We start from the raw sequence: 25,340 nt of genomic DNA on the forward strand, positions 1-25,340 counted from the left end.
CCAGGGTACTTCAGTGCAGAGAGCCCAACATTACTGGACTTCTTGAGTGCTGCCTCCTGCAGGAGAGTGGCCACAGGGGAAACATCCTTCCTCAGGGGCATTCCTGATGGGGGAAGTTGTCAGCATCTGGTGAAGCTTCCACTGACAGCATGTGAATTCCAAGCAAGAAGCAAATACTAACTGTAAGAAGCATTACAGATAGCTTTTTAGTGTTTCTCAGTGGTGATTTTAAAAAAATATATAGTGGTTGCATTTTGGGGGAAAAAAAAAAAATCTCCTTCAAGAAGAGACTGGAAGCACCTTAATTCTAACGAAGGAAATCCCTGTGCTCCAGTTTGAAGAATATTTTTCATGGGAATGGAAAGGGTGTTCCCAGGTATCAGATTACCTTAGCACCGGGAGGCAGCATTACAGTGACTGACAGCAGTCCCTGGTGAGGAAGATGTGCCAGTGAGGTGTTCAGTGCTGATGCTTCCTAACACAGCCTGCTGCTCACATGTGTCCTGCAGGTCCTGGGGCTGCTGTCCATGTGATAGTGACACTGCTCTGAAGTGACGGCTTGTACCAGGGTCTCAAAGAGAATTTGCTTGGAAAGGACAAAGGAACAAAATGCAAAAAGGATGGCAATCATCCCTGAATAGACTACCTTGCACCTGGCCACTCCCATAGCTGTGGAGGGCTGGGAGGGAGCAGGCAGCGGGGAGGGGTGTCACTGAAGGGAAATAAAGGGATTCAGATGGAAGTCACCATCAAACAAACATTAAATCCTCTTTCACTGTGTTTCAGTGGAACAGTTGTACTGGCCAAGTCCTGTGTGAAGGTAGAAGTACCCCGAGAGCATCAAAGCTGTCCTGGAGGGCTGTGGAAAGCAGTTCTTTTTCTTAATTTCAGTCTGGAATCCTGCTATTTGTCCTGCAGGACAAAATAGCCACATTGTAAGTGCTTGTCTGTGACAGTGAAGGGGTTGTTGTTTGTTGTTTGTGCTCAGCTGCAGAGGGAATAGAAGCTCTGACATCGCTGCATCTGCTTTGCACCAGCACATCAGGTCCTGTGCAGCTCCCTCATTTTTCTGTTGGTAAGTTGAAAAATAGGATTGTGCTTGGCATTCCTGTTCTGGCTGGTGACCGATCTCTAGTTTGGAAAAGCTATTACTGTAAGAGGACTTTCAGTATTGCATAGTGCATTTTGCCAAGCAGTTACATTTGTCAGTAGCTTGAAGGGCAAAGGCAGCTTTCTCAAGTCTCTCTGCTGCATTAAGGGCAGTAAAGTCACCAGTCTCTAAGAGAAAGATTGAAGAGCCTCACAAATGTTCTGACTTTTGTTTTGATTACCATGATTTTACACTCCAGGGACTGAAGGGGAATTGCAGTTGTGCTTCATCCAACAGCTGGTACTTACATGTGTCCCTGACATACCTAGGTAGGAAACTGGCACAGAGTCCTTAGTCCAACTCTGCAGGAATTACAGTGGCATTTTGTGTGGGAGGTTTCTTCCAGACATAAGTTTGAATGTCCTGACTCTGCTGGAATGACAGTACAAGCAAAAGCCAGCCACAGCCAATGAGAGGAATATGTACAAGTCTTTTTGCTGTTTCTAAGGTCCTCTGTTTCCTCTGTTGCGGCACACACAATAAAAATTTTAAAAAACCCAACTTTAGGTGTCTGCAGCTGTGGCAGAGGCAGTGACATCCCAAATGATGAATGAGCAGGCAGGCTGGGTGTGAGAAGCAGAGCTCAAGGCCCGTGGCAGAGCTGGCTGTGGGGATCCCCCAGGGGGAGGTGTGCTGCCTTACAGAGCTGACTGCACAGAAAACAGCTGCTCCTCGTGGGGCTGATGTTTTAATCGTTGGTGGCTTCAACAAGCACTTATCTCACACCCCCACTCCGTTTAGGTGAACAAAGGACTCAAGAAACATAGCTTGACCCCTTGGCATTGGATGGGTTTGGGGCTGGGGAAAACAACTCTATTTAAAGAGGTGTCATAAGGGGAAGGGAAAAAGAAAGAAGGAAATTCTCCAATCTCAGTTAAAAATAAAATACAATTCCTATTTTAACCACTTGCCAGATTAGCTTTGCTGGTTCAAGATCACTTCTTTAAAATGCAGGTGGCATTCCAACCCAAATGAAGGTGTTTCTAGGAGGGCACCCTGGTTTTCTGTAGCAGAGCAGCAGTATATGCCCCCCTAAGCTGCACAAGAAACTGGCAGTGCTTGAGGCATAAAGAGATTGTTCAGCTACAGAGTTTGTGCATCTGCTGGAACCCTGGTGTGCTGTGGAAGGGTTTGGAGACAGCCAGAAGGCCAAGCAAAGCAGCACGTGGTGGGAGCAACAGAACCAAATTGCTTACAGTAAAAGTCATTCTGCCAAATAGGACTTCTGGTCAAATGCACACTCACCCATGAAGGCAATGCCCTCGGGTCATCTGAAAATCCTTTTGGTTGAATAAACAGTATGAGGGAGAAAAAATTAGGCTGGGCAGGCTGCTTCTGGCCTACATTTGAAATTCAAGCTATTCATTCATGTGAACTCTCTGTAGATTCTTTCAGTCCTGTGTCACCTCTGAGGTCATGGGTTCTCTTGTAACATCAGACCCTTCTCCCAGAAGGAAATTTGCTGCAAACTGGGTGTTCAGGTGGATCCTTACGTCTAAAGGAGACCACCATTGGAGTGATCCCATTAAAGAGCTGATTGGAGGTGCTGGCTTCCATTTGGAGTCCTGGAGAATAACCACACTTATGGAAAAGCACGAGGAAGAGCCTTTACTGTTAAGATCAAAGAGAGGACACAGCTACGTCCTACACATTTTCTTTCTCTCTCCAATGAACATTGCCTTATTTGAAAATATTCAGAACACTTTTAAGAGAGGGCTGTTTGATTTTTTCCTCTTTTGCTTATTTCAGATATAAAGAATTGCTTCATATCTCCTTAATAAGAGTGCATCAGAGCTTTCAGTATATTTTCTGTAAGTGAAGCTTTGCTCGTTTGTTTGAAGGTAGAACTGACAAACTCAGGCCTTCAGCAGGTAGAGAGCAGCCTCCTCTCCTGTGGGCTTTATGTGACTGATCATTTGCAGATCACGAGCAAGATAAGGGATCAGAGAGACACAAGAGAGCTCCAGGGATCTTGACAAGCCTGGAGAGTGTTAAATTATACCCTGTGGAGACATCTCAGGTTTCTCAAACAGGTCAGTGTTCCCATAGAAAGAAGAGAGACGACAGTAAAGGAAGACATGTCCAAAGGAATCTAATAAAAAAAGTAGCTTTGCAAAATGCATGTTTAATGGGTCAGAAGTAAAGACTATCCCCACTTCCTGGTTGGCCACCAAAAACATTCACATTGACCACCATTTCAAACTAAATGTGTTACTCTCCTATAGGTTTGATAGAACTTGCAAGGTGATTTTTTTTTTTCATTTTATTTCATCACTTCTCTGTCTTTTATTGCTTTTATTGCTGTATAGTCGTAGTGCAGACTAAGCATGCACTTCAAACACTTTCTTGAAATGGAAGTAAAACATTTTCTACAAGTTCCAAATCCCCAGCCATCCTGAAGGGAACACGGAAAATGTGTGAAAAATTGCCAGGAAAATCACTGTTGCCTTAAGGAAAAAGGTGGGTAACAATTTGGAAACGTTAGCAATAAGAATGCAAAATCAGAGGAGGAATAGTAAAAAAAAAAATGGTTCTCACAGTCTCTAGGATTTACAGAATGTGGTGTTTTTTCTGTGGCTTCTGTGGTAGCATAAGGAATGCACTCTAAAATAAAGTGCAGGCTCCCAGTATGGATGTGTAACATTGCCCTACTCTAAATACAGAAACATGTGGGCAGCAGAATATTACCAAAGGACTGGACAAAACTGTGGATAACCCTCAAGTTGTCCACTTGGGATGGAGTAAGACTGTTACCAAGGAAAGGAAAAACTCTATTTAATGGTTATGTAGATCTCTGCAGGGAAGAGGGATGGCCTCCTAAAATCACCACAATTCCTTACCAGCTGCTGATAGGCTGAGTTCTGTATGGTGCAAGGAGACATTTCTGTGCTACTTTCCTCACAAATATGTTTGCATAAGCCAGGGTTCAACACGTGAACCTCACAGCACAGGCACTGCTTCCTCATTTCTGAGGTTACTGCTGGGTTTCCTCAGCATGGCATCCGCCTCAGCAAGATTTTGGTTGCTTTTTTGTCTGTCCTGAGTTTGTGTGGGAGGCAGTACAAGCTGGGGGAAAAGGCTTTCTCCACTGGAAAGAAGGGAGCTAATTATGTCTCCTGTAAAGAGAGGTAATTGCTTTTCCTTTCTGTAGAGAGAAGATGACATGAACAACATCCTTTGCCTTTTCATTCCAAAACTCTGTTGTGACCATAACGCTGAGTACTGGAAAACTCCCTGATTAACAGGTTGTTTTTCACATATTCCAGACATCTGGGAACAAGGTTCAGCTGACTGATGAATGTGATCTCTTGAAGAAAACACTGGAAAGTTGGGGTGGGAGGGGGTTGCATCTAGCCCAGCTGTCCATTTCAAATATTGCTGGTTTCAAATTTAGCCTACCATCTTCCCAGCAAATTGTTTGTGAGCACTTTTCAGTCTGCACATATAAGTGTTTTTTTAAGTATTTGGCAAGTGCAAGGGAGTTTCAATTACATTGTAAAAGCAGGATGCCTGTATATGTGCCAAAGCATCCCAAGGTGTACAGGCCTAAGGTGTTATGATTGAAGTGAACCCCAGTTTTCAAATTCTCATATTTTTTTGGAATGCATTTCTTGCCACTTTCAGGAATAAATGGAATAAGCATGTCGATGCAAGTCCATTGTCTTCAGAGAATTAAGCTAAATTGCTAAATGTTGGAACTTTCCTGTTGCTTTACCTGTGTAATTTTTGAGTCATTAGCACTTTCTTTAGCGATGCCTTATCACCTGACACACCAAAGTGTTGCATCCTGTCTTTGCACTTCATCAAAAGCCAAATAGCTGTGAATTCTGTGTTAGATGTGATACACAGGACAGATACAAAGGAATGGGAAGAGATTCAAATAACAGCACCTAAGTTGACTGTTTTGAAGATGCACAACCACAACTCCTTCAGAGATAATAAAAATACCACCTTCTCAAATGTAAAGTGCCTTAATTTCATTGCTGTCCCTGATCTCTGTGCAATAATGCTGCGTTGGTGGGTGCATCTGCACTGCAGTACAACACTTGTCATAGCAATATAGGTTGTTTTGGAGTGACACAGGTAATTCAAGACCATACTGCAGAAGTGATTGTTACTCTGTGGAAAAGAGGACCTATTTTAGGGTAGGAAATATGTTTGGCTATGGCTTAATATGGTGAAGCTGAAGAATTCACCATTAGAACTCAGAACAGCTCTGAAATACTGCAGGATCTGAGAAGTAAATTCTGAGGTGCAGATTCATAAATAGAAAGGCAGGCCTCATATTACAAGACCTATCTCTAGAGACCTAGAACTTAAAGATGGGATTTGCCAATCATTACTGGCTGGCTCTGGTCTCACTTAGAAAGAGTGCCATGAACTTTGAGATTAGAAGATAGGCAGTGCCAAGTACTTCTGAAAGTCTGACTTGACTAAATAATGTATTGGAAAACATAATGAAGATGTGAAAAATTATTGCACTCAGTGCCAGAGCATATGCTGGATATGGCCAGAAGTGTCTTAAATCCTCATTTCCTAAGTAGGTTCAGACAATGAGGAAAAGGAATGACTTAGCTTATCCCAATCACTTGTTTTGAGATGCTCAAGAGACTATCTTTACAATGTTGTTTGTAAACCTTGCTTGCCAAGAGGCTTCTTGATCCTGATATTGATGTTGATAGTCAGCAAGATGTCATCAGCACCTCCAGCAATAAGGGACTGGTGTGTGATGAGAAGGATATGAGAAGAGTAGAGATAAAATAACTGAGAAACAAAATGTTCCATCGTTGCTGTCTTTGATCTCTTAACTCCCAGCTGTGAGAGATTCTGGTTGCTGATGGCAGCAATGGGCTAATTTTCTGCAGCTTCTGTTGCTTGTACAAAACAGAGGAAGATGTTGTCTTCACTGAGGGGAGTACAAGTCTTGCTGTAATGTCTTCTGTTGCAGGCTGAACCTGAGGAGAAGCAGGGAGTGAGCACAGGCAGCCTCAAGACTGAGGCACAATAGGCAATTTTATTTCCTCTTCTTTCTCTTTCTGCCTCTTGCTTTGTATTTCAATTCCTGCCTTATTAGTCATTCTTTTGAAGATGAAACCCCAATGGAAAACTCCCAGACAGTGCTGCTGTCTTTGCTGTATCCCTGATGGGATGGAAGAAGTGACAGGCACCATGGACAAAGCTGTTGTGTCAGGATTAGTATTGTCTTGAAAGCTTGTGCCTTTTCTCCAAAATGAGGTGCAGTAGGTGAGGGAGGGGAAGGTTTTGAGACAGCCATTTAACTGTCCACCAGTAGTTTACTCCTGACCTGGAGCTGAGGCCACTGATTTTGTTGTGTGTGTCACCAGAGCTGAGAGAATAGGCTTTGAACTCATCTGCTGTTGGCTGCATCCAAACAGGTAGCCAGGGATAAAGATATTAGGAGGTTACAGTTGATTTCCCATGCTGTTCAGCCCTGTTTTGCAAGATGTGAAAAAACGTCCTTGTGATTGAGGTGGGTCTCCATGAAAAAGTTATAATCCCACATCCAGATCAGTGGGCAGGAATGGCTGAAACTGAAGTGCTGGTTTGTGTCATTACAGAGATACACCAGATGTGGTCATGTCACTAGAGAGACACGCTGAGGGCAGAACTATGGATAAAGCAGACTGTGATTACTTATCACAGATAAGAATAAGTAGTTCTTGGAATCAGTGTCCCTAAGATGGAATGGACATGGAAGTACTAACATAAAGCAGGTGCACACAAGGTGGGAGCTGCTATTTATGCTGAAGGGTGATGGAAACCATTGGTGCCCTGCTGGGGCAGAAGAACTGGGCTGGAGGGCTGCTTGGCCTCCCTGAGTAGGCAGCCACTGGCTCCACAGTTTGCAGGAAGGCAGCTGTTGATGCCTCTGCCTGCAGCTGCCAGGCCTCCCCTCAAGGGTCTGTTTACTGCAAAGCAAAGTGCAAACATGAACTCTGCAAATACGAGTTGCCTTTGGCCTTTTCCCACTTCCTGGATGAGGTCCATGCTGCTCTTTGTCTGGGATAGTGTCCCTCTGGGAGGTGCAATTGTGCTTCAACACCATATTTTGGAAACAAAGGGGTGAGCTGTGGATTGGTTCAGGCTCTGCTTCTGCCACTGCCAGCTGTGAGGGACTACTGGGCTGGAGATTCCCTTCTAGACATCTGCTGTTAGTATCTCACTAAGTTTATTAATTCAGTTGAAACGAGATCCTAATAGACAAATGCATACAAATATCTATCTAAAGAGTTAACAGGCAACCAAAAGTGAATGACAGGAGAATATAGCAGAATAACAAAAATCATATTATCTGTTTTCCACTCTTGGAATCAATGATGTTGTTAAGCTGCTTGTGGAGAAGGGCAAGGCAGGGATGGAGTCTGGTTTCTGCCTCTCATCTCTGCAGAGCTCCAGCTGTTCTGCCCTCTCCTGGAGCATTTGTCACCTGACTTGTTTCTTCTTAGGGAACCAGAGATGGCCATTAAAAAAAGATGTAGAGAAGGGAATAGCAGCAATCCCATTGATTGCTTCTGGAAGAGTATTACAGAAAATATAAAGGACATTTGTGTAAGACAATGCCAAAGAGCTAAACAAGGCCAGTGTGACTAATGAGGAAAAAGAGGAAGAGGGAGAGAGAAGCTAGCTGAGACACATAGGAAATGGTAGAGAAGTCATCCTTTGAAGCTTTTCCAAAACTGTGCTTTTAAATTTCTCTTCCTATTGATGGTGGACTCCCTCAAGGATCCAGTCCATGGAACAGTCAGCATCACTTCACTGTCTCAGTCCCATTCCTAGATGCTCCTGGGAACCCCTCTGTCTTATCATATCCTCAACCAATGCTCTCAGAAGTTCTGCACTATATTTTTGGCAGAACATTTTGCTGTGCTGTTCTGTACTGACTCCTTTGTGCTTGCCTATATTTCTTTAGTGGGATTCAGCATCTTCTGCATTTTCCACACACTCTTTGGCACCAGCATTCCACTGTTAGGTTTGGTATTGCCCATATTAAATCTGTGATATCTCAAATAATGCAAGAAATTCTCCACCTGTATTATTTGAAGCTGAACTCTCCATACCCCTTAATTTTATAGCTTATTTCTCTATGTGGAGTGACTGGTTTTATGCAGTTTAACACAGCAGCCCACAAGGCATTAAATGTTTGTAGCTGCACCTTCTCTCTTCAGAAGAAACAACTTCTGCTGGGGGAGAATTACTTATGAATTGCACTCCTTTCCTGCCCAGGGCCATATACACCCCTGAAATAAGCCCAGCACACATTTGTATACAGGCTGCCCAGGAAAAGGGTTGCAGCACCAAGGCTGACAGAGTTCAAGAAGCATTTGGACGATACTCTGAGCGACATGGTGTGACTCTTGGAGTGTCCTGTGCAGGGCCAGGAGCTGGACTTAATGTCCCTTCCAACTCAGGTTATTCTGTGATTCTTTGATTCTGTGCATTGCTAGGGGGGACTAGACTCACAGCTGTACATTTGGGGTGAGCACTGTAGATGTGGCATGGCAAGGAGGGCTGTGCACACAGCAGGACTGAGTGTGCTGCTTTGGAGCAGTGTTCCAGTGTTCACACAGACTTGGCTGTGGCTGCTGCATGGTCGTGGTGGGCTTCTCATAAATGCCAGGCTGGGTGCACATGAGTTATAGAAAGCACTGTGTACCTTAACATTAAAAACCAGGATAAGGAGGGGAAAAGAAAGGCAAGTTAAAGATCAGGTTATTTCTCTTGTACAGTGGCTGTAGGTTTGTGTCCTGTGTCCTGCACTAGTCAGCCAGGATGTGTCACTTGCTGAAGGTGGCAGAGGCACAGGGAGGCTATTTGCCTTCCAGTGAAAGGGGCCTGTTCTGCTGACTGCTGGCAGAGACTTGTGTGTCAGTCACTCGTTAGCTGTGTACCACCGGGCAGCAGATCATCTCAAGTGCTGAATGAATAAATCCACTCCTTGTCAGCTCCCATCAGTGTCTCTTGCATGAAGCCCTGGTGCTTCTTAAAGCAGCATACGCTGCAGATAAGTCAAAGTGCCATGTTTACTTGGGAGCTGATGGCAGAGCCCTGAGGAACATGGCAGGTGTTAACTACAGAGTTAAACCATGACGTTCCTGGTAGGATTTTCCATGGCTGGATAACCTGTAGGATCTGTCCCTTCAAGACCTGGGAATCTATGTGTCAGGCCAGGCCACAAATCTGTTGTGGAGGTGCAATGGCAACAGCAGAAAGGATTTCCAAGAAAATTAACACAGTATCCATCCAGAAAATTAACACAGTATCCATCCAGTCAGCTTCATCAGACTCTATGCTAAATTTTGAAATTCAGTGGAGCTTTAAGAGTTGCAGTTTTGATGGGACTATGGAAAAAGACAAACAGAAACTGACATTTTGGTATAATACTAGTTTGTGGAAAGTAAATTTCCCACCTAAAGCTTCATGGTATAGATGTCTGCACATGCAAATTTTAAAATCAAATATGCATCTCACTTGCTTCTCACACATACCTATTTTCATTTTCATTTATGGGGAAATTGTGTTGAGAAGCACATATGCAAACAAAAATTGTGGTGGAATGAGCCCATAATACAGCCCTCAGAAAAATGAGGAATTGCTCAGCTTTCCAGTAATTTTATCTGTTTGTTGTGAGTGTTTTGTAAATCATTGTCTAGCTGTCTGATTCTATGGAGATCTAAGTCTAGTTTTCCCCCTCATATAACTACTTTTTGTAAAATCTTCTTGTAATTACTAGTACTTAACAGAAAACCTGAATTCATGTTAAAACATTTAATTAGTCAAAATTGTAATAGATTTCTTCCAGATACCACTTAATGATCATTAGAAGATCTGATTCAAATCCCACTTAAGTCAATTGATGCCTTTTGTTGACTTCAAGATATTTTGAATCTTGTTCATTATATTCAGAAATGTGAGGTTAATGGCTACGACAGCAGCAAGAAATACTCCCCACAGGTACACAACTTCCATGGTTCTCCATTTGCATTCATAATAGACTACTGAATAGGTTTTGGATAAAGGTAATGAAAGGTCATTTTAAGCAAAAATTCAGCCAAATTCAGAGCTGCAGAGGAAGATACTTTAATGTTTAATCATTTAAACCCTGGTATTTTTTCCACTTCAACTCTATTTATGCTCCCATAGAAATTGTGAATACAACTGATACAATGCATTAGATGTTTTGGTATTGCTTAGATCTGGTAATGGCTTAATCTGTTTGGAGGAATGATGTCCCATCACAGCAGTGATGACCCTACAGGGTGTAATGGACCTGCAGTTACTTGTTGTATAAAGCCGTTTCTGCTTTAGTGCTGTTCTCTTCTGATTTCAGGAGTAGCCTATTTTTGTCATTATGGGCAAGAGTGAACAGGTGACCTAAACAGTTTTCACCAAAGCCAGGCATTTTTCACCATTTTTAACTTTCAGTCCCACATAACATGAAAGCATAAGTACCAAATTAATAAAACCTCAGGTGTTTTGCTGTGATATTTCTGCTATGGCAGGAATATGGGCTTTTCAGAGAACCTAATATTAGTTCCTTCCTATGAGATGCCTTTGGTTTTGCCACTTCAACTCAGTGAAATGCCAGAGTGATTTACTCTGCTTTCTGTGCCCTCATCATGGAAATGGAAATTACTGCACAGCAGGCCACACACTGGAGAAAGTAGGTGCTCTGGTGTAAGGTTTCCAACCTGAGTTCTAGCCTGAGGAGTTGGATAAGCAGCCAAATCTCTGCATCCTTTGAAGTTCATTCTGAGTGTAGAAAATTCTGAATTCAGAAAAGGTCACGTCCTGGATGAGTTTCTTGTAACTGAGGGACAGCCATGAGTTCTGAAAATTATTTCATTAGTTACCTCTAAGCAGGGTTAGCATTAGAAAGAGCTTGACTTTCACCTTCCTTTCCTGCACCATTTTGTTCTGTGCGTAGAGAAAACAGCATCACATGTTTGCATCCTGCAAGGCTTTGCTGCCCTTCACCATTTCTGCAGCCCTGGAATTCTTTCTCAAGCCAGCATTTTGAGCCATATGGGAACTGATGCTAATGGAGAAAGAGAGGGCTTCTGGTGTGCTGCTGGTGAGCTTCAGAGTTTCCAAGGAGAAATGTCATCTGCTGTCCACCAGCTTTTTGCATGTAGATGTACTTTGAGAAACTGCTAGCCAAGGTTGTTGCACAGTGCTTGCAGAGGTTTGGCAGATAAAATACAGCCTGGTAATAAGAGACAGCTTTGAGCCTCAGTTTTTCAAGGGGCAGAGTGGGTCATGAGTGACCCAGTAGTTACTGAGCTAATAAATGCAAGAGAAAAGGAAACTTACTTCTTCACTGAGACAAACTGTCAGGCTCCCTTATCCTGCCCTCCTTGTCTTCTAAGTAAATTAACACCCTGTGTGCCTGACTCAAAAGGCAAGAGAGCAGAGCACTTGTTGCCAGTGCAAATTTGCTGAGAAGATGGACTTAAACCAGAGAGATGTGATTTTCTTCTAGGGGAGAATGACAGAGAAGTAGAGATGGAGGAGAGGGCTGCAAAGTATTGCATGATTCCTCTAAGGGTCGTGTTGCCCCCCGTGTTGCACTTGATCATTAGCTGAATCACTGGAGTATCCTGTCAAATTTATAGAACCTCTGTTACCAATGTGTCTCCTTTTGCCCTGCACAGCCTTTCACAGCTGTTTTTCCCAGTTTCAAGACACAATCTAGCCCACCAAGGCATGAGGCACCCTGCTTTAGATGGGATCCTGTGATGTGACCCAGTGTTCATGCAACAGAAAAGCTTTGCTTTATTCCTTTCTCTTTTAACCATTAGGCAAATGTTTCTCCATGTTTCCTGTTTATCACAGGCTCTGACCCTCCCTAGACAGGCTATTCTGAGCTTGCCCTGCTTTCTGATAATTGCATGTGCATTAAAGCAAACACCCCTGCAGGGTTTCTCCTCTCTCCTGTCCTTGCCAGCTCAGAGCTGGACAGCATTCCATGGCTTGCAAACACAGAGCTGCGCAAAAAAAAAGGATGCCAGGGGCTGGCAAAGCTCTGGGGAAGAAGGCAAAGCTATGCTATTTCAGACCTCTCTTATTTAGCCAGTGAGTTCAGATACCTCTCCTTTCCTAGTGACATGATGGCTGCTAGGTCCTCCTGAGCTGTGCATCAGGGACATGGCTGTTCAGATCTACAGTCTGTGTCCAACCAGGATCAATTACTGGCTTCTTTTAGGGATTTGAAAAATTAATAGGATCCAGGGGAGTCACCCATCAGTACTGACTGCAGTAGTAATTCTGAGAAGGTGGTTTGTTGCATATTTCTCTGAACTCTTGCTTTGAAAGGAAAAAGAAACAGGATAGATTTTTGTAAGATTTTTTGAGGGTGAGCTTTATCAGACTGCTGTTTAGAGAGCTGGGAATCTCTAGATCCCGAAGTAATACAACCATTAATGTCTTGTGCCTCTACATGGGGCAAAGTCCTGACTACAAGAAGTACAGTAATGGCATTTTTCCTTCATAAATGCCCTTTAACTGAAGGGCATTACTTGAAAGTCTTACTTGAGATGAGTAGATGAGTTTGTCCTTGGTTTAGAGGTAGAAGAGGTAGCAGACTGTGGAAAGCTGAGTGGCACAGACAGCACACCACTGAACTGAACACACTGCAGTCAAATGCTGCCAGGCACATCAAGACAGATGCTCTCTACATACCTGGCTTGAAATTGAGACCTCCAAAACTATATTTCCTCGTAGGATTTAGTTCCCAGGAATTTAAAAATATGCCTAGAATCTTCTACACTCACACAATTATGATGAAAGAAAAGCAACTTGGGTTAATTCTTTTCAGTTGGTTCCTAGAGTAAATCTGTAGGTCATAAGTAGATGTTGCCTTTCTATTCTGATTGTCTGTTAGCAAACATGGGCCACACGTTGCTGTAGCTGAATTCCCTCCTCCAGGTGGTAGTCTCTGCCTCTACTCATGCTTTAGGACAGTAACCAAGCAGGACCCTGACTGGATGCTGCCATCCATCACTCACTGATCTGAACTTATATTGCCACTGAGAGGTTTCTCTAAAGTGAATCACCAATGCAGTTACACAGCCCATCTGTAGGGAGTTTTATTTTTCATGGGCATGGTATCTCCAGGATGAAGATTGGGGTGTGATTATCCTTGTCATAGCTGGTGGACTGGTCACATTCTCCATGAAATACCTGTTCTTCCCCATCCAAAAGTAATTTTGTTGGAGTTGCAGTTTCTGAGCAGCTGCAGTACATGTTACTGATAAATCTCTACTGTTGGGAGAGTGTTGAGAGAATGGGTGATTCTTCTGTTTTGTTTTTCCTTATTTTTGAAGCAAATCCAACTTTTATCAGTTATAGGGCTGAACGAGCCCTCTGCAAGTATCAGTGCATATCTTGTAAGAGAAAAGAGTAACAGGTCTTTTTGAAGAGGAGGCAAAAATGGAATAAACTAGCTACCCCCTGGGTCTATGGTGAAATAGCTGAACAGTTGAAATCTACCCAGCTTTTCTTCCTGTTTGTGTAAGTAACTTTCATCAGAGTGCTGGTCATGAGTAAGTTAACACCCACAGAGTTGTCACCATCAAGCACTGTGTATCACTGAATTCCTAGCAGTTCTGGCAGTGCTGAACTGTGTACATACATGTTTAAATGCATTCCCCACTTCTCTGAAGGAGCTATTTTCAGAGATCCCAAGTGTAGAAGTGGAATCTCTCAGATGACTTTTGACTCTCTGGGAAGGAATAAGTGTCTTTGAAAGACTGAGATTGGCACCATATGTACAAAAATACTTTCTTCCATCCTGGTATATATGGAAGACTAAGGATGATGTAGCGCAGAAGTTGCTTTTGTTGTTTTTATGTGGTGCTGTAAAGGAAGAGAGGGTTGATAGCCAGGGGTGGTAGCCAACAGGCTGGGAAATCCTCCTCTGCCCAGTGCTGCAAACTACCACTTTCTGATTTCCTGCAGAGTGTCTTACTGGCATGCAGGTAAAGTTGTCTGTGTTCAGGCTTAGCAGAAGATGTTCTCTCAGGAAGTTAAAGGACATCAAGAACTACGATGTACTGGAGCAAGTTCCTAATTATTCATCTGATCCCTGCAGGGGAGACATTAAGGGACGGTTTTGTAGTTTGTTCATGGTTTGTTTGTCAGTATAGCAGCTCCAGGACAATCAGTTATTTAAAGGATTGGAAGAAATCCTACCTGGTTGTCCTTGTTTGCTTCTTTAGGTCTTTTTCCTGCCTTTGTGGATTCCTTGAAATTTGGCATGCCTGACTGTGCAATGCTTAGACTGCATCTTCTTGCAGAGTTTATTTCACATGTCCAAAGTCTCCACAGTGCTGCATTAGCTCCCTTGGACTTAGCCTAGGTCAAGTCAGAGCAGTTACAGTGTGGTTTTGAGCAGCAGAGCAATTTTGCTAACAGCTGAGGAATTGCACTGGCTCCATCTCTAATGAATACCCTTAGTGGTCACGTTAGGAATTTTGGGTGAGAACAGGGCTTGCACTGATTACAGGGACTTAGTCACAACTTGTTAACTCAGCACTGAAAACATGCTCTTGGAAGTAGCCACACTTGGGCAGACTGGGAATTGAGGGAAAGCACAGGCTTGTGCTTAAGGCTCTGAACACTGCATCTCCAGTAATCTAGTTTAATTCCTTGTTGTGCCTTCTACTTCTTATGTCACTTCTTGTATATCTTTCCCTTTCTGTGCCTCAGTTCTGGAGCTGTAAAATCACACTGTTGTGTATCTTCTTCCCCACATGCATGGCAAGTTCTTCAGGACAGGGATTTTCTAACATTAATTGAGTATACAGTTCATAGAGCAGCCACACCTGTGGCTGTGGGAGGTCAGGAGAGCCCTTCATGGCATCTTAGAGTTTCTGTACTTTGAGAACATGTCATTGGTTTTGGATTGTGAGGCAGGAACAGCCTTGAATGGTCATGTAACTAATTTTCTTTGGCATATTTGAGACTTTTCTTTCAACCTTGAAATTTTGCTGGTTTTTGGTTCTGCAGGGCAGGAAGTACTGAGGCTGAATAAATTGAATTTTTCTTAAATTATGTAAGTGCTAAATAAGATACATGGTTACAATTTTCTGTATCCTCTGCATATGAAGAGAAGTGGAAAATAGATAAATAGGGAAAAAAAGTAACAATACCTAATGTATTTTAAAACCAAGCTTCTAATCTTCTCTGTTTCTTTTTGTTTCTTCCAGGTGGAGCGGGAAATAGCCATCCTGAAGTTGATAGAACATCCCCACGTTTTAAAGCTGCATGACGTTTACGAAAACAAAAAATATTTGTAGGTATTACTGGCTTTTGCCAGAGGAAAGGGAAGGGAAGGGAAGGGAAGAAGGAAGAAAAGGAGGGAGGGAGGAAGGGAGAGAGGGAGGGAGATTTCTGAAGGAATGGAACAAGTGTGTTTTTACCCTCTGCTGGTATCTGTGTGATATTTGGTATTTGGATGAGGAATGAACACTCATTATTTCCCTGGGTTTTCTCATGTTCTTTTCTGTACTTTCACAGAATCACAGAATCATTAAGGTTGGAAAATTTACCATTAACCTACTGCCACCATATTCACCACTAAATCATGTCCCCAAGTGTCTCATCCACAGGTTTTTTGAACACTTCCAGGAATGATGATTCCATCACTTCCCTGGACAGCCTATTTCAATGCCTGACCACTCTTTCAGTGAAGAAATTGTTCCTAATATCCAATCCAAACCTTCCCTGGTGCAATTTAAGGCCTTTTCCTCTCTTCCTGTCACTTTTTAACTGGTACAGAAGACTGACCCCCACCTGGCTACAGCCTCCTTTCAGCAAGTTGTGAAGAGTGGTATGATCCCTCCAAGCCTGTTTTTCTCCAGGCCAAACATACCAACTCCTTCAGCCACTTCTCAAAGGACTTGTGCCCTAGACCCTTCATTGTCCTTCCCTGGACATTCTCCAGCACCTCAATATCTTTCTTGGAGTGAGCCTTTACTTACAAGAAACTTATATGCTATTTTGTTTCTTACTTAAAATAGAAGAAAGAGGACAAACCAATATTTTCTCTAAAATAGCAAGAGAGAATGAAGGTTTGTACCTGTAAGATCTGGAACAATTTTGAATCAAAGCTGCAGCAGACTTAGAGTGGATAATTTGAATAACCTCCTTTGTCTAACAGTTGTTATTGAAACCTTCAACTCTCATTAAAAGTGTTAAAATTTTGTCCCATCAGCAACAAATTTTGGTTTTAAGGGCCACTGTAATTCCCTGAGGTGACAGTTATGTAGCAAAGCTTTTTTTTTAAGATTTTTTTTTTTCCCCCAGATCATCACCAGTGCCAGACAGGGATGTTGTCCACTGACAGTCACTTTAGCTTGATTTCGGGCACTTAATACATTGCATCTGTTGTCAAACAAACAGGTCACATTAATCTTGGCACAATAGGAAAAAAATCAATGTTCTCCAAATAGAAAAGGGCGACCCAGTAGGGAACTCTGCTATTTCCAGTTTTTTAACAGTTTACTACAGGTAGAAGAGAGTGGTTGAAAAAGATTAAACCGTTTTTTAAAGCCACCATCCACTGACCTCTTTTTAGTGTCTCAACACAAGAAGGGAATGACTGTTTATCCAAGGAAAGTGTGTTGAATGGAGGTAACAGTCCCTCATGGACTATTCATCCAGCCTTGTTACTGGAGCAATGAATTCCTGTTCGGAGAAGCGAGGCCTCTCTGCCTAAGGGTTAGCTTAGTAGAGCAGGCAGTAATTTCCTTTGGATTCCCCCTCCTCCTTTGGGGCAGAGCCTGCTATCCTGGTGGAATGCAGTTGCCAGAAAGAGCTGGGTGGAGGCTGGCTCAGATGTTTTCAGAGCTGCATGCTGAATGCTCTGACCTCAGTGGCATAAATGGTCATGGCTCCATGAAGCCCTGTTTGCTGCAGATGAGGACAGACCCCAGATCCAACACAGCCTGCTTTGTGTGCAGACAGGCAGCAAAGGGAAATCAGGCTTTACATGTTCTCCTTTAATCCTGAAAAGAGAGACAGAGGATATTTTCTCTATATTCAGGTTAAAGGGGGGATGAGACCACTTTTTTGATTAAAAGAGACGGAATGTTCTAGTTTGTGATTTTAGTTTCTGCGTTGTGTAACCCGAGATAGACACACACAAGTGCACACTCACATGAACAGAGCAAATAGCTGATAGTGGCAGTGGTGGCAATGTATGAATACATGCAGAAGAAGGGCTACAAGAGGATGGGCTGTAGAGGTGCTGAAGCTTTCTTCTTGAATGCCTGTGAAGCCAGAAGCTGAGCTTTCCTTCTTTACCCCATACGACCTGGGGGCTATTTTGTTCCCTGTCAAAAATATCTAGTGGTTAGAGAAGTTAGGAAATTGTGTTACACTATTATTTCCAAAAAAATATTGCATTTATTGGCAGAAAAATGTCTTCATGTTGGAAATCACCTTGAAAAGGAAAACATCCTATATCTTTAAGCTATATCTGAATATCCTGGCTTCTAAAAAACGTTGGGCTCCACAGCATACTTTGCCAATGACCATTTAGCCTTTAACAATCACTAAGTCTGCTTTGTGCTGGAGCTCCTCTGCCTGTAAGATTAAGCTGTCTGCATCCCCCTGCAAAGGCATCAAATCCCTCTGCTGAAAGAGACTGACTCTGAAAGAACCAATAGCTGTTAATTAAGTTTCATTTTTTATTAGTCGCTATTTTAAAGAAAGGGCACAATGCAGAGCTTCTGCCAAGCCTCCGTGTTCAAAATTAGAAACAGCTGTGGCCTTTGATAAATCTGAGAGGTGGAAGAGAGTGCCTGTGGAGGGGTGAGGTGTTACAAGTGCGTGGGGGCTGAGAAGCATCTATGGATGTACCTTCCCAAGTAATAAGACACAATGACCTCTGGTTCTCACCAGCATCAGGAAAGGGATTGCTCCCTGGCTGTGGCTGCACCTTTCCATCAGGCATGCCATCCCAGCACTAGCAGTGGTGGCATGGTTTCAGAGAAGCTCATGAATTATGGGTGATATTTCAGAAGCCAGAGACTAATCACAATGCAGCACTGGGGAACATTTCCTCGATAACTGTTAATTTCACAAATCATGTTTGACTTTTAGTTTATGATTTAATTTGTGACAAGGGGCTTTGGTTGAGTAGATTCCTAATGCAACCATGAATCAAATCTTTTTTCCACAGTTTATTTAACACTGAGAATGAGTTTTAAAAAATAATAATAAAAATCTGTTAGCATATGTGTGTTAGCCAAGCAGTCTTTTTCTGTTTATTTTGGTAGGATTCCTTTTGCCAAGATAGTTGGAGAGGTGGAAATAGCTATGAAATCTATTATTCTGTCTCTTTATCCATCATTTTGAGTGGTCTTATTTAGTAAGACAGTGGACTACACATCTAGGTGTGGGGGGAAAAATGCAGCAGCACTGTGGCTCTCTGTAAGTGACATACAGCCTCAGATATATATTGTGTTGGCTAAACAAGCAATATTACTGACAGTTGAATTATTTCATATTTGTTGTATGATCACACTGATGGCCTTCAAGCAAAACTGGGAGTCCACAATAATAGATAATTTAGAAACAGCTATAGACAATCAATGCCTCTCTCCCATCATATAATGTCAATAGACAAAACAGCCAGGGTGGGGGTTCATCCTCCCTTTTTTAAAGATCAAAATGAATCAAAGTGGCCTGGTATGGGGGATGATCAGTGGGCTACCAAAGCTTATATGTGCACCAGTCAGTTTGGCTAAGGAAGTGCAGACAGACAGGAATTTTAGGAAAATAAGAATCACAGAATCATCACAGAATGCATTGGGTTGGAAGGGACCTTAAACATCATCCAGTTCCACCCCTTCCCTGCCATGGGCAGGGAACCCTTTGATTAGACCAGGTTGCTCCTGGTCAAGCTGACCTTGAACACTTCCAGGATGGGACATGTACTACAAGAAGGAGCAAGACAGTAACAAATAATAACAAAATTTTAGTGTGTTCTGTAATACAACTGGAGGGACACATTCCTTCAGTAATTTCTGCATTGCAGATGAGCTGTGTGAACCTGGGGAATGATCCCCATTTCTCTGTGCTGTGTATAGAAAAGGTCTTTCCTGAGCTGACTCTACACAGTTTTAATTACTGTATTTTATGCAGTACATTCAGCTTTTCTTTGGATCACAGAAAAGCAGCTGTCCCCTGCTGGAGGAGCAGTTAGCATGGCAAGCTAAGGGTCATCAGACAGTCCACAGGAGATGGAACTTCCCTCTCCAGAGGGAAGATACAGTTCTGTTGCAGAACTCCCAACAGGGTTGGCATTATATGTTTTGCTCTCATTTGATTAACTATTTAGTTTCAGCTGTCAGGGGCTTGGTGCGAAGTAAAATAGAAAAAAAAATCATACTAGGATCACTCTGTGCCCTTTTATTTCACATGGTAATACTGATATTCCTTGATTCTCTTTCCATTGATATCTGTGTATATATTTCTGTAAATTTCTATTTCAAGATGCATACAGATATTTGTGTATATATATGTAGATTTATGTTAAATGATTTTTAAATCTTCACATTTAAGATTTCAAATTTCAAATTTTGTGGCAGCATTTATTTGACATCTCTGTGTCATCCAGTTTGATCAGCATTTTAAGCAGGAATCTGTTTTGAGAGGAGGAGTGGACACCAGACAGTTGTTCTCTGAAGTGTGCCATGCATTCCTCAGCACCTTTTTCAAATATAAGTGCCTTTCTCATCTTTCATCAGTACAATGCTATCACTGGGCAAGTGCCCAAATCTCATTGCAATGTACACAACACACCACCACCTGATTTCAGAGGTGAAGGTACATCACAATGAGCCAGATAAGAAAATTAAAATGTCCTCCTAGCTGTGCACAACTCACGTTTCTGGCTCATACAAAATCAGGTGGCAGCAGGAGTCAAGGACTCACAGCTCTGGTGGTATCTGCAGAGGCCTTTGTGCTGCCTGTCCTCTCCTGCAGAGTTTTCCTGTAATTCTGTTTATTTTTGTTGAAAACTAATTGGGAGATGCCAGAGGATGGAGAAAAGAGAAATAAAGGTTCTATGTGTTCTTGTTAGTGGTAGGCAAAGACTTTGGCATTCAATCCATCTTCAGGGAAACCTGTCTAAAGGCAGAGGGAGAGTTCAGAAAGTCAGAGTGGCTCCAAAGGCTCAGCACTGAAAATTAATTTTGTGGTAGGTGTGCACCTTGGGAGTGAGGCTGTGGGATGTCAGGTGCTGTGAATACAGGGAAAGAAAATAAAACAGGATTGGAAGGCAGAATAGCATTCTACCTGAGCCTTGATTAGAACTAAGGAAAATATTTGTAACCAGCTACTTTGACCCCCTTTCCCTTCTGCTGTTGACTTGTTTTAGGACTGTCTGGAATTACAAGCATGTGTAGCCAGAAGCAAGCCAGTCAGTGGTGGGAGTGGAGCCAGTGCATGTGAGGTTTGGAGTTCAGGGGGCTGTGGATGAGGAGCTGGCCAGGGAAGAGGTGCAGGTGTCACCGCTCACAAGAGGGACACCAGCCTGGCACAAAGCAGGGCCTGCAGAGCTGCTGGTGGAATTAATGCTACACCCTGTGCAACACACTCTTAGCAAGCTCTGCCCAAAAGCCTGACTGTATCCTCTGCTTGTTGCCTGACATGTGTGCTTGGATGCCATCCAGGCCATGATGCTGGGCTTGGGGAAAAGCAGGCCCACAGTGGAGCAATTCTGTGAGATGTTGCTTCAGAGCCACAATATATTCTCATGCCTGACTTCTCTTTTAGACTTTGGTAGGCAGTGCTGTGTGTGTCTGGGCCATGGTTGTTACAGCAAAGGCCACTTAGCTCTGAAGAAGCAAACCCTGAAGTCTTCAGTCACTAACAGAATTGCAGCAGTGACCTGATGGGCATTGTCTCAGCTCTGCCCATCCTGTGCTGTGGATCCCTCTGGCTAAATCCATTCCATATCATGTGCCCATAGAATGGCTGCTGCAGTGCCTTGGCATGCATGGCTACACACCATGAGGGCACTGTTCAAAACACCTTTCAGGTAAATTAAAGGTACAGAGCACAACAGCACAATCTCTTACTACCTTTTTTCCCCAAAAGCCCCAACCTCTTCATGCCCAAATGTAACCAGCAATCAAATACAGTATCCATTCAAACATACAAACTCGAGTTAAAATTGTCTTTTAGAAAACAGAAATCTAACACATGCACATTATCTTGAAGGAAAAGGGAGTAGGGGGGGGGGAAGTACAGAGCTCCTGGCCCAGTGCCAAATAAGGGTTTAAAAATTCATGCCCGCCATAAGAATTTATATAACTTCTGAATAATTTATAGGATGTGCCAATAACAAGGAGCTTCATATCTGATAGAGATTATTTAATCAATAAAAAACAGTGCAGAGAAAAAGCTGTCAAAGAACTACAGAGCATGTCAACCTGGGCAATTTTTAACCTCTTCCCCACCACATATATGTTCAACCATTTACATATATGGAAGGATATTTTGCAAGTAAGGTGGTAGCTGGAAGGAGAATCACCAGGTCTTTGTTCTCCTAGAGGCTTTTCTTTGTCAGTCTGTTGTTCCTTAAGACAGACCCCTTTGAAATTGAAGTGAGCTTTCTAGCTCTCAGATTAATTGGTCAAAAGAAGTAGCCAGTTTCTTGTGAGATGACCCATGGTACTTCAAGGTTGTGGCAGTGCCAACCCTACCATTTGTGGTGCAGCCATTTCAGTTTGTGTTTCATTCTGTGGCAAAACTTCAGATTGAGTTTTACAGCTGTTGGCACAGTAAACATCAGGTCAGAAGAGAACTAAAGACTTGCCTGTCTTTAAGATGGAGATTCCCACCTGATATTTCATGTCTTTGTGTGTATCTCTTTCTATATGACTGCATCTGGGTTTTGAATCTTGCTGGAGTGCATGGCTGAAACTGTGCATCTTAAAATCTAACAAGTGCCACGTGGATATCTAGTCAAATTCTGGCATAGTTGAAAGCTCTAGGACATTGCCCAGTGATGTGTGATGGTACCCAGTGGTACATTCAGGCTTACATACATAGACCAACTTGAAAACCTACTTGTTTAGGTTAAGCAAAGTTGTGCTTTATATATGTAAATGTCATGTCATTTGATTAAAATAAATTATTAACTGCTTCCCTAGCAGACACCTAATTGCAAGCACTGATGGACAAACCTTCTATTGCCTGTCTAAAACAAGATGTGTGAATTGACTTCCATTCCTAGGGCATTGGAGAGTAATGTTTATTTGTAATCTGAATTTTTTGCGTTTATAATAGTTACCTGAAATACTTTGTGTTTCAGCATGGGCTTTCATCTAGAGATCTCTCCATTTAACACTTTTATAATAATAATTACATAATTGGTGTAGCTGTTAGTGTCTTGTAAATTGTCCTGAGAAAACAAGAGCTGCATACCTACTAATGGGCTGCTGCAGGCCATCCCATCTGGCAAGAATTTGAGCATTTCACACCATTTTTGCTACTGGCTAAAAGACAGCTTCTCTTTCTTTAGAGATCATAACTGGCGTGTTTGTTTGCATCTTGGGTATTTGTGTTGTTATTTTGCCAGAAGTATCTGGTAGTGCATGGTCCTGGTGTTGTCTGTGCCAGTTAGTCTTTCTTTAACAGCCTTTTTCCTGGCATTGCTCAGAGCCAGCCTGTTTCTTTAGTTACAGTCTTGATTTGGAGGTAGCCTGTAGCTGCCTTGCCTCAGTGAGAGCTCTCTGAGTTATTCCTCCAAGCTCCCCAGGGCATGGGCAAAGGCACCTTTTAAGCAGTTGTGGCATAGTCCACCAGATGGAAAGGAGAAATAATCAAGAAAAGTGTCTTTTTTTTCTGTTTTAAGTGATAGGAGCGTAATGCAACAGTAATGTATCTAATCATGGAGAAGTCCTTGCTGTGCTGGAAGTGGACAAGAAGGGGACAAAACAGTTTATAATCCCACACACAAATCAGCTGTTGGGAATGGGAAGTCCAAGCTGTTCAAGCATCACAGCAAAAACCTGCCTTCTAAAAGGAGCTGAAGAAAACTGATGATGTACTATTTTGGTTCCTGAAAGAATAAATAAAATGAACCAAAAAGAAAGAAAGAAAAAAGCCCAGGATTATTCTAAGCTTGCATCTCTGATGATATGTAGTGGGTCATTTGAGGTTAGGAACTCAGAATCTTTTATTGAGAAGGTGGTGATGATGGGATGCAGATGGAAAAATGGCAGTGGGAATAGATAGAATGCTGCTGGATGCAATCTCTCTGCTCCTCTCCAATCAACACAATTATTCTTGTATTTAGTATTCAGCGTCATTGCTTCTAAAGAGCAATGTCTTATCTCCTCAAGCACTGACACTCAACTAGAGATTTTTAGTTTCATTTAGTTTAGTTTGTAACAGGGACATGAGAAAATAGTACAAGATGTGGACCTTGGTATGTATGAAAGTGAACTGTGGCCTATGAGAATATTTGCAACCTCCTAGAGAATATATCCAGAGAGGAAAAAGTAATTGAGACTTTGTTTTTAACATATACTTGCCTTCATATTGAGTTGCAGAACCCTGCTGTTTTATGGCTTTTTCAGTGTCCTAGCAGGCAAAGGGGAAATTGGTGGTGGGGACAGCATGGAGTAGAAGGCACATGGTACCACAAGTGCTAATAATTCCAGCTCTAAATTCTGGGTGACTGTAACCCTGGACAAGTCACTTGGTTTCACAGTTCCCTATCAGTAAAGAACAGGTGGTTAATGCTTGTTAAAAGTTGTTTCATGTGAAATGCAATGATTGAAAGAGTTGGGGTGTGTCCAGAGCATCCAATATGAGAGCTGGGTGCTCTTATAAAGTCTTTTTGTCTTAACATAGACCCTGTCTATCATCACAGCATGTAGTGTGCACATGACAGCCAGACTGGGTCTTTCCTTTCCCTGAACCTCTTTGCAATGGCTGTTACAGAACAGGTTTTCTTACATTTTTACAATGGGAAGAAAGACTGATGCTGTCCATCTTACATAGACAGGATTAAAAAAAACCCCAAAACTTCAGTCACCAATAAGTTGCTTTTCATTTCTGAATGTAATAGGAGAGAAGTTCTGATTACTGTACTGGGATTTTCAGAACTTGCTTGCTTGTTTAGAATAAATTGGAGAAATAGTACTATAATGAAGTGAAAACCTGTCATATCTGGGAAAGATAAAAGGGAAGGAGACTCATGAAAATGCTTCTTAGTGTTTTTCTCCCCTACAGGCTATGTGTTATTTACCTTCTCCTAGATCCTCCAAGAGCTGGCATTAGCATACTTCCAATTCTATTGCACTTTGCCAAAGTAAAGAATTTTAGATGCTGATGTGAACACAGAAGAGTTGGATTCTTTTCTGTGCCGTGGATTCAGGAAAGATGTAGTGTCTGTATGCCTTATTTTCCAGCCCAGGAAGTAATGCTCTTTCTTTCCTTTGCTTTTCTGTTTGACTTTTCAGAGTGTTTATTCTCTTCTTCTGTGGAGTCAGGCACACTCACACACCCACAGATGGGTAGATACAGATATGCAGCACTTAGTGGGATTTGTGTAGCTGTCCAGTGGTGCTTACAACCAATGCAACGCTTGGAAATGTTTAAACCCTTCTTGTTGGCCTGTTTGGAAAAAACAAGTGTGCTACTACTGTGCCATGTCATGTGCCAGCAGAATGTTGGCTTGCACAGAGATGGGGCAGATGCTGAATTATGCCCTTGTTTAACAGAAAATCTCATAGTTGGAGGACTCTCCTAAAAAAACCCACAAGAGTTTTTTTTAGGAAGTTACTGGAAGGAATGGGGCTGGCAGATAACAACCTGAGCTCACAAATCTTAGCTGCAGCTTCAGCATGTAGTGCTTGTGGAATGATCCCCACAGCATTTCTTTCTTGCAGTCAACCACTGAGGAATGTGTCTGTGGTCCTTCTCACTCATGTCACGTTGGGGGCTTTGTCAGATCAGAATACATCGTCTCTTGTGCTTCTCTGTGTCCCTTGACTTGTCATAGGCACAAATCTTTTTCAAATGCTCTCCCCTGTTCATTTCCATTATTATATCTAGTGCTTCTAGGTGGCAAGCAAAAAATGAATAACCTTGTAAATGTTCCTTGTCTTTCAATTTGTTTTATTTTTCATGCAACGTGTCAGTG

The 25,340-nt window shown here is 42.4% G+C and overlaps 1 protein-coding gene across 20 annotated transcripts in view; it reads left to right on the forward strand.

The window, feature by feature from the left end:
- Positions 1–25,340, forward strand: part of BRSK2 (BR serine/threonine kinase 2) — a 304,732-nt gene that overhangs the window by 183,625 nt on the left and 95,767 nt on the right. For all 20 annotated transcript variants that reach the window (XM_079310032.1, XM_079310048.1, XM_079310040.1 and 17 more), the window contains one exon: positions 15,379–15,464. In XM_079310032.1, coding sequence (XP_079166158.1) covers positions 15,379–15,464 — 86 coding nt within the window. The remainder of the gene's footprint in view (positions 1–15,378; positions 15,465–25,340) is intronic.

The sequence above is a fragment of the Erithacus rubecula genome (genome assembly GCF_903797595.1).
Source record: "Erithacus rubecula genome assembly, chromosome: 6".
NCBI classification, from domain to species: domain Eukaryota; kingdom Metazoa; phylum Chordata; class Aves; order Passeriformes; family Muscicapidae; genus Erithacus; species Erithacus rubecula.